Source organism: Rhinatrema bivittatum, chromosome 5 (assembly GCF_901001135.1).
Source record: "Rhinatrema bivittatum chromosome 5, aRhiBiv1.1, whole genome shotgun sequence".
Taxonomy (NCBI): domain Eukaryota; kingdom Metazoa; phylum Chordata; class Amphibia; order Gymnophiona; family Rhinatrematidae; genus Rhinatrema; species Rhinatrema bivittatum.
This window is the reverse complement of record NC_042619.1, coordinates 6,464,092-6,474,283: the sequence shown is the minus strand read 5'-3', so window position 1 is coordinate 6,474,283 and position 10,192 is coordinate 6,464,092. Positions and strand designations below refer to the sequence as shown.

The window sequence follows — 10,192 nt, the reverse complement described above, 5'->3', positions numbered from 1 at the left end:
ACAATTGTGGTAACCCTATGGTCTCCAGGGCTTCCTCCAGGACTTTCTCCAGCAAGTCAAAAAACTGGCAGAAAATCTCAACTGTCAGCCCACCAATGCCAGGTGTTTAGTTGCAGGGCATCTGGCTCAGAGCCTCAGAAAGTTTGGCCAGAACCAAAGGTCTCTCTAGCTTCTTTCTTCTGTTCTGACTGATGGAGGGAAGCCCCCCTTCCCCACAAGATCCTGCAGGAGTTTGGATTCACTGGCTCTGAAGAGAATAGCTCTTAAAAAACACTCCTCCAACAGACCCATCAGGGAAGCATATAGAGAATATCTACAGGTACCACACAACAATACCACCCAACATATAACATTGAGAGATCGTGCCTTCTCCACAGCAGGTCCCCCACTGTGGAACTCCATCCCCCTAGAACTAAGACAGGAACCATGTCTTCAAACCTTCAGGAAAAGACTGAAAACATGGCTGTTCATGAAAGCATTTCCGGACCCTTAAAGATTCTCTACCATCAAATGCAGCATTACTGATCATTTCCTATTAAACTGAAACAGTCTCTATCTACCAATCATTACAATGTTTTACTTCTCGTTAAACTGTTTATCTTTCCTCTAACTCTAATCCCAGTTAGAATGACCCCGTTTTATTGTAACTTTTTTCTTCCATGCACTTGTTTTACCTTTTAATGTATACTCTTATGTTATTAGTTATTTACGTTATAATGTATTTCTCACCCCTTGTTTTATGTAAACCGACATGATACGAACTCCGTGAATGCCGGTATAGAAAAATACAAATAAATAAATAAAAATAAAATAAAAAATAAATAGTAAAAGTCCCAAGCTGTCGCCCATTTCTCTCTGGGTCTATGAAGAAGGGCGCGTCAGCAGACAAAAAGGATGTTATCTGCTTCTGGGTGCCCTTCCTCTTCTCTAACCCAAAGAAGAAGCGCAAGCTGCAGTCCATTTCCTGAAAATACTGGATCCATGACCTCATGAAGGCCCACCAGTCTCACCGTTCCTCAAGGTGATGGAGTGTACACTTCTTCTCTGTATATTCATGTAATAGAGCCTGATTCATAAGATCAGAGATCTGGGCTTCTAGAAGCAGCACCTCCCCCTGTAGGCACTCCATCTCTTGGCTGTGCTCCTGGTTAACACTTCCAGTGTAATCTTGACAGAGCCATTTGAGATGGATATTCCCCACACCCCACCGCTGGCTCCACAAGGTAAAGTTCACCTCAAAGGTGCGCCATTCCACCTAGAACTCTCAGACCACCACCATGAAGCTTTCATCCTCCAGAAAGGAATTTTTGAAATGCCAGTGGGTGGCTCGAGGTCCAGCCGAGATGAACCTTTCTTGTTACCTTTAGGCATGCTTCTGATGTTGTAGAGCAAAAAATCTCAGAAAATTCTTGAATGCGCTGGTACTCACTATCATTAAGCTTGCCTAGCTGACCTGGGATGCTGTGGTGATTGGAGTCCTTCCTCCTTCTGGGATGGTGGATTCCCATCCTCCCCTCCGGGCAGAAAACAACTTCATGACGCTGCCATTGAACCTCCCAAATGGGGTGATATCATCGGAACAAATTCGTTGACGTTCTTGCTTGTCTTGGCGTGAGCAAGGCCTGCAACAAGCACTCTGCTGCTGCTGACGCACTGGCCACATGCTTCCCCTCGTGTTAAGGTGAGCATCACCAGCGTGCCTCCATTTTTATAGTCTGCTACTGGCTGCGCACCGCGAACATCCATGATGATGTCAGAGGCTCACTATGCATGTCATCTCCCTGTTGGCTTCCTTTCTTTCCTGCCACTTCATCAAGGCAGGAAACACGTCCATTTTACTACTTTTTGCGGTTTTACTTTGTAACTTTCAGAACATCAGTTCAGTTATCGCTTCAGCAACACACATTTCCATATACTTTCCACTGTCCTCAAGCCATTTTATGTAACCCTTTCCTTTCGAGGAGCATATTCTCCAAGGGCACACAAAAGAATTTATAACTGGGGCTGTCTTCACAAGTCTCCATCCCCTTTCCTGACTGTATCCGCAAGGTGTAGGTCCTTTCTGTGGGGGTGAAGGTAACCTTCTTGGTCCAGGCAGTGGTGTTCCCCCAGGTGTTTGTGTTACCATAGCTCTTTGGGACAGGTTCACTGTCAAACCGGGCAGGACTCACTGGATGGGTTTTCAAATTAAAGTTTACTGTGATTCTTCATAAAAGAATTAATATTATTATTATTATTTAACATTTTTATATGGCGGGATTCATGTAAAAATTTACATATCATCTCGGTTTACATTGTAACTCAGAAAACAGGCATGTGAGAATGCAATTACATAGAACAGGGCATAAGACTTGGATCACAATAAAAAGGGATAGATGCAAAACATAAAGAGGTCGATATTCAAAAGCCATTTAGACGGATAACTGAAAAGTTATCCATCGAAATGCCTATGCGGCTATATTGAGAGATGTGTGTGGCTGGATTGGCCACTGTTGGAAACAGGATGCTGGGCTTGATGGACCCTCGGTCTGACCCAGTATGGCATTTTCTTATGTTCTTATGTTCTTAATTACTTAAATTCTAGCCAGATAATGAGTTATGTGGCTAAAATTTAGCCGCATAAGTTGAGGGTATTCCGGGGCAGATGGGAGCAGAATTAGACGTATAAGTTATGCGGCTACCTCCGATATTCAGAGTTAGCCACTTAACCCAAGTGGTATTTATCTGGCTAACTAGCTGAGCTGCAGAGCGGCTGAAAATGCACCTGTATGTGTCCAGTTACTTCCAGTGATCCCAGATTTACACGAGACAGGATCTGAATGCTCTCTGTCTCTGTGGACGTGTCCCTCCAGGCAGGAGCTTGCATGGTAAAGAAAAGTAATTGCCCCAAGGTGGCTGGGGAATCCTAGCAGTGACCGGATCCCTTCCCACAGTACCTGAGGTCCATGCTGAATCCCCAACTTCACCTGGCAGTGTCCCATGTCCCAGGGTGGAAATCCGAGTGGCTGTCAAAACATGCAGAGAGCCTGAAAAAAAACTGCAAAACTGTCTTCCCATCCCTGTCCCTCCCAGCCCCATTACAGGAACTGGCAAGGAATGTCAGACTGGGAGCCCAACTCATAGAGCACGCGTGCAACACAGCCTTCCCTTCCCAAAGCAAACTACGTCTGCCCTCCTCTCTCCTAAACTTGCTCCCTCTTGTGCCTAAGGGACGTCCGATCCCAGAGGAACTCTGGGGGAGATGCTGTCATGAATGGTTTGTCCCTCTGCGGCTGATTAACCGAGGGCTGGGACTAGGCACATTTACAGTCTGGGGAAACAAATAAGCACGGGGGTAACTTGCTGGTGCGGTGGTTACTGCCCTTAACCAATAACCCTGCATACTGTTAACGCAACTCCTTCATTGCTCTCTGCATCAACGGCAAGGGGTATCAGAGAATTGGATTCAGATAGACACCAGTGAGGGCCCTGACATTTATGGTTTGGGAAACTGATAAGCATGGGGGTAACCTGCACGGGGCGGCAGATACTACCATGAGCTTGCTGGGCAGGCTGGAGGGACCATTTCTTTATTTCTGCTGTCATTTCTATGTTTCTGTGTTTAGTGGGGAGCCCCTAGGAGTCTCTACAAATATATTCAACTGAATGGGGCAAAGACTTGCACTACACTCGCAATCACACAGGGGTAACTGAAGGGCAGGTAGGTAACTGAACCCTGTCTTTTAGGAGAAATAGAAAGATTGTGGGGTGAGCTGTGTTCTAATCTGCTCCAAAACGGAAACCAGAAGTGAACTGTGATTCTTTCAGTTGCAAGGTCCTCATCCCCACTCTCCCAGAAAAGACAAATCAAGCATGGAAGTGTCCCTGCAGACAGGATGGCTTTACCCAGGGCAAGTCTTGCCTCACAAATCTGCTTCACTTTTTTGAAGGAGTTAATAAACATGTGGATAAAGGTGAACTGGTAGATGTAGTGTATTTGGATTTTCAGAAGGCGTTTGACAAAGTTCCTCATGAGAGGCTTCTAGGAAAAGTAAAAAGTCATGGGATAGGTGGCGATGTCCTTTCGTGGATTGCAAACTGGCTAAAAGACAGGAAACAGAGAGTAGGATTAAATGGGCAATTTTCTCAGTGGAAGGGAGTGTGCAGTGGAGTGCCACAGGGATCTGTATTGGGACCCTGACTTTTCAATATATTTATAAATGATCTGGAAAGAAATACGACGAGTGAGATAATCAAATTTGCAGATGACACAAAATTGTTCAGAGTAGTTAAATCACAAGCAGATTGTGATAAATTGCAGGAAGACCTTGTGAGACTGGAAAATTGGGCATCCAAATGGCAGATGAAATTTAATGTGGATAAGTGCAAGGTGATGCATATAGGGAAAAATAACCCATGCTATAATTACACAATGTTGGGGTCCATATTAGGTGCTACAACCCAAGAAAGAGATCTAGGCATCATAGTGGATAACACATTGAAATCGTCGGTTCAGTGAGCTGCGGGGGTCAAAAAAGCAAACAGAATGTTGGGAATTATTAGAAAGGGAATGGTGAATAAAACGGAAATGTAATAATGCCTCTGTATCGCTCCATGGTGAGACCGCACCTTGAATACTGTGTACAATTCTGGTCGCCGCATCTCAAAAAAGATATAATTACGATGGAGAAGGTACAGAGAAGGGCTACCAAAATGATAAGGGGAATGGAACAACTCCCCTATGAGGAAAGACTAAAGAGGTTAGGACTTTTCAGCTTGGAGAAGAGACAGCTGAGTGGGATATGATAGAGCTGTTTAAAATCATGAGAGGTCTAGAACGGGTAGATGTGAATCGGTTATTTACTCTTTCGGATAGTAGAAAGACTAGGGGACACTCCATGAAGTTAGCATGGGGCACATTTAAAACTAATCGGAGAAAGTTCTTCTTCACTCAACACACAATTAAACTCTGGAATTTGTTGCCAGAGGACGTGGTTAGTTCAATTAGTATAGCTGTGTTTAAAAAAGAATTGGATAAGTTCTTGGAGGAGAAGTCCATTACCTGCTATTAATTAAGTTGACTTAGAAAATAGCCACTGCTATTACTAGCAACGATAACATGAAATAGACTTAGTTTTTGGGTACTTGCCAGGTTCTTATGGCCTGGATTGGCCACTGTTGGAAACAGGATGCTGGGCTTGATGGACCCTTGGTCTGACCCAGTATGGCATGTTCTTATGTTCTTATGTTCTTAAGCTGGCTTACCTTGCTGGAGGTGGTGAGTTTGCCTACAAAGAGAGCCAGCAGTCACTCAGCAGCACCTGTGGGGATGGATGAGGGGGAGCCAGAGCGCTGGGGTCAGCCTGTTGGAATTGGTATCTCTAGGGTAGAGGAGGCGGAGAAGAAGAAAGCAGAAGTTTCCTCTCCTCAGTTGCTCAAAAAGAAGCTCACCAAATGCCTCCAGCACACAAACTGCAGGAAGCAGCCTGACTCCTGGAATCTCCCAGCAGCCTGGGGGTTGCATACAGATGTTATCTGCACATTTCCGATGCAGGGGATTATCTGGAATAGCACTCTCTGAGCCCAAGCTCCCAATGACGAAAGAAAACAGCACATGCCAGGCCATCTGGGGCACCCTCTGTCGTGCTCTTAAACCACTCAGAAAATGTTCATGGTTAACCAGCAACTTAGCTTCAGGTAAGATCTAGGGGGTTGGGGGCAGCCATTATGGTGACCCTGTCACACCTATCCAGATGAGCTTTCCGATCCTCTTCTGCTGCAAGGGGTACAGGACCCATGCAATTTATCCTTTACTTTGACATATGACTTTCAAGCCAGTTTATATTTGGATATTGCCATCTTTAAGGAAGATACCATACTGTGAACATCAATATTTAGAAAACCCAGTGACAGGAATACTCTCCTTCACTTTAGTAGCTAACATCTGTTTAGGCTATGAAGTAATTTACCTAGGGGCCAGTTCTTATGTCTCCGTTGAATTTGTTCAACAAAAGGAGATTTCCAGATACAGGCTGTGGTTTTAGCTAAGACATTGCTAGCTAGAGGTTATCCCTACAAAAACACCAAGACGGCCTTAAAGAGAGCCACTAATGCAGGGAGAGAATGGTTTTGGATTGGATTGGAAATCCATAGACAATGACACACGTCTTGTGAGCCTGATAAAATATACCAACAGATCCACTGCAGTGGCCGGCCTGAAATTGCAACATTGGTTCACACTGCGGATCCACGCAATCTTTCAATAGAGACCACTGATTGCCTACTCCAGGAGAAAGAACGTCCGTGCCTTTCTAGGACACTCTGTCCTTCTGGGTTTGGATGTCCCAATGGAAAATAGACATGTGGCCAATGTGTCATTGTAGGCACATACTGGAGTGATCCATACACGGGAAGAACTTATGAAGCCAAAAGGTTTTCAGACTTGAAAGCATCTTATGTGATGTATATAATCATCTGCCCTGGAAAATTACAGGCACTGATTGTGCAGCATTGCAATCAACATTCGTGCACTTTCACAGATTTCCAATGGAAAGTTGTGGAATGCATTAGAGGTGGTCGTTCATGCGTTCTGAACCACAAGGAGCAATTTCGGGTCTATCATTTTCATTCAGTCCAGCTGAGTAAAATCAGGTCTTGTGAATCCCTCACATATGAGGGTAAAGTCGATAGAAAGGGAGCCAAAAACCGATCAACAGACTGTGACAAGGGTTGTAACAGCGAACCTCTCCCTGAAATGATCAGTTGTCCCCGGGGAGCAAGGATACTCTTATGAACCTTGGGTAAGATGTAAAACACTAGAGTGATCAGATGAGCGCCCTTGAGAAAATCTGCTTCTTTGCTACTTAGAAATCCAACTTGTAAGGCTAAGTCCACTTCTTGTTTAATAACTGCTTGTAGTCCGGAGGTGGGATCTCAGTTTAGCAACCGGTAATAATCAAAATCTGACGATTGCCTAAGGACGTCGGCTACGTAGACTGACCGGTTCATAACCACCACCCTTACACCGTGGGACGTGGACTCCATTCTTTACAAGGATGAGACAGCTGTGCCCAAACAGAAGCATGTTGATCAGGCAACTGCTGCTTTCAATGGCTTCCCCCTGATGCAGGAATGTGCCGAAACATCAGCTGAAGTTGGAGGTTTTCATTCATTCATTTATTATGCATTCATGATAGAACTTGCAGAAATTTTATGTGCAATAAAACAAAAAAAAAAATAGATGTGGCCTTTGATAACTCTAGGGATTGAGCAGCTCAGGCTGTAGTGTAAACCTTACACGTGTGTTAGTTTTGAGAATAGGACTCTATTTAAGTTCATATTTAATTCTATCCTTGGTCTTTTAGTTTATGATGTAAGACTATCTCTAATTGTTTTGCATTGTTCTACTATATTACTATGCACTGTTAACCCACCATTGGACGCATGTTTTCGACATGCTAGCGTTACCCCTTATTCAGTAAGGGGTCGAAAACGCGCATCCAACCCCCCCGAACCTAATAGCGCCCGCAACATGCAAATGCATGTTGATGGCCCTATTATGTATTCCCGCGGGATTCAGTAAGTAAAATGTGCAGCCAAGCCGCACATTTTACTTTAAGAAATTAGCACCTACCCAAAGGCGCTAATGACATGACAAAGTAAAAACTGCTTTTCTATGCACCCTCCAACCTAATATCATGGCGATATTAAGTCGGAGGTCCCGAAGGTTAAAAAAAGTAAAAAAAAAAAAAAGAAAAAAAATATTTGAAGTAGGCTTGCGGGTTGAAAACCGGACGCTCAATTTTGACGGCGTCCAGTTTCCGAACCCGTGGCTGTCAGCAGGCTCGAGAACCGACGCCAGCAAAATTGAGCATCAGCTGTCAAACCCGCCAGACCTAATTTGCATACTGAATTGCGCGCACAGGGACTTTACTGTATCGGCCCATTTGTTATTATGTAAACCACAAATAGACAAGCTTCTACAGCTGGCAGCATTAGCAATGTGAACTGGTCTGATTGGGCAATTGGACGACTAAGTTGGTCTTTATCTGCTATCAACTACTATGTTACTGTTTTACTAATGTGAATTTATTCATTTCTGTTCACTTCCAGACTGTTAACCCTGAACACAATATTATCTCAGTCTAAGTATGGATGCTTTGAATAATACCAACTATAGTCCTGTGACCTTTATCATGCTCGGCATTCCTGGGCTGGAAGCTCAGCACATCTGGATCTCCATCCCTTTCAGTACAGTGTATGCTATTGCACTTCTAGGAAACTGTTTTATTCTATTTCTTATAAAAACGGAACGGAGTCTCCATGCTCCCATGTATTTCTTCCTCTCCATGCTAGCCATCAATGATATTGGTATGACACTGACTACATTACCCACAATGCTCAGCGTTTTTTGGTTTAATATTAAGGAAATTAATTTTGATGCCTGCCAGACTCAGTTGTTCTTTCTTCATATTTTTGCAATAATGGAGTCCTCGGTACTCCTGGCCATGGCCTTTGATCGCTTTCTCGCAATCTGTAACCCTCTAAGATACACCTCCATCTTAACATATTCCATCATAGCCAGCATTGGGGTGGCCATTCTAGTTCGAAGCACTGTATTAATTATCCCAGTAATCTTATTACTTAAACGATTGTCATTTTGTAAAACCAATCTGCTTTCACATTCATTCTGTTTCCATTCTGATGTGCTAAAGCTTGCGTGCACTGATACCAAGATCAATAACCTCTATGGTTTATTTGTGGTCCTCTTTACAGCAGGAATAGACTCTGTGTTTATTGTCTTATCTTATATGATGATTATCAAGACTGTCCTGAGTATTGCATCATCAGAACAACGCCTCAAGGCATTTAACACTTGTGTGTCTCATATCTGTGTCATCCTAATCTTCTACATCCCGATGATTGCATTATCTGTGGTACACAGGTTCGGGAAAAATATTCCTCCTGTGATATACACCCTAATGGGTTATGTCTACCTTCTGATTCCACCTGCACTAAACCCGATAATCTACAGCATAAAAACAAAACAGATTCAGAGACAGATACTCAGAATGTTCAGTAGAAAACAGAACCATGGAGAGATACTGAAAATATTTCACTAGAAATGAAATGAGATGTGAAATTGAATATCAAATGTATTCAGTGTTTTACATATTATGAGTCCAATTGTCAAAAATCTCAATAGACAAAACATGTTATGGTGGATAGAAAGTTCTAAAAGATGGGGTCATGATGTAAGGTTGCAAGAATTAGACTCATGGGTAATGTAAGGAAGTGTTTCTTCACAGAAGTCATAATGGATCCCTGGAACAGGTTCCCAGCAAAGGTCACATAGATGGCAGGTTAGGAGAAACAATGACCAGAGATTCATGGTGTCCAACCTTCTTCTGATTGCCTTACAGTTCAGTCAACATGCCAATCCAAGAGAAAGAGAAAAAACACCGTGTATCTGTAACCCACATCTTTCTCAGCTCCAATCATGGTAATTTGCATTGGGGAGAAAATATTGTTAGAATTAAAAAATGTGTAATGAGATTGCCTAGCGATAGGGAGCAGAAGGTTAGGTCATTGGTCATGTAGAGTCAATGATAGTACAGTAGATAAAGAAAATGGGCAGGCATGGTAGAGAGATGGACTTTATTTTACCTTCTACTATCTGTTTTCAAGTTTGTTGTCTGCTTTTTTATAATTATCAGGACAATATTAAGTAATAAGAATACCTGTAATTTTGTTGGCTGACAAATAGATCCATTTCCAACAGCTGGCAGCCAGGCTGTGACCCCTGAAGTGTATGTTTCTGAATTAATAGACATGCAAAAGGTGGTAGGCCACTAATTGGAAGAAATACAGCTTTGGAAATAGAAAAACGATTGGCGAAACCATTAGTGCTCTCTTTCATATTACATGCAGGAATGCCAACAATCACCGAAGCTATTAGGAAAAGCCACGAAATTAAATCTACGCGTTGGGCATGGAAGACATCCAGAAAACAATTGCAACTATCCCCAGAGCTTCTCCTTCTTCCCAATAGTGGGTGATGGGGATTTGGACCCAGGACTTAACTCCAGATGTTTGGGTAAATGACCAGTTTTAGGGGATAAATATGTCAGAAATTCAACCTCAGGTTCACCCAATCCGTGCCCTCTTTTCAGGAATGTAAAGCCTGCTTTCATATGGATAACAGAGATTTTTA

At 43.2% G+C, this 10,192-nt stretch overlaps 1 protein-coding gene across 1 annotated transcript; it reads left to right on the top strand.

Annotated features, from left to right (window-relative positions):
• The first annotated feature begins 8,129 nt into the window (after window positions 1-8,129).
• On the top strand, window positions 8,130-9,101 carry LOC115091586 (olfactory receptor 51G2-like). The gene has a single exon (XM_029601764.1). The coding sequence runs from the start codon at window positions 8,130-8,132 to the stop codon at window positions 9,099-9,101; it is 972 nt and encodes a 323-aa protein (XP_029457624.1).
• Window positions 9,102-10,192: the final 1,091 nt, after the last annotated feature.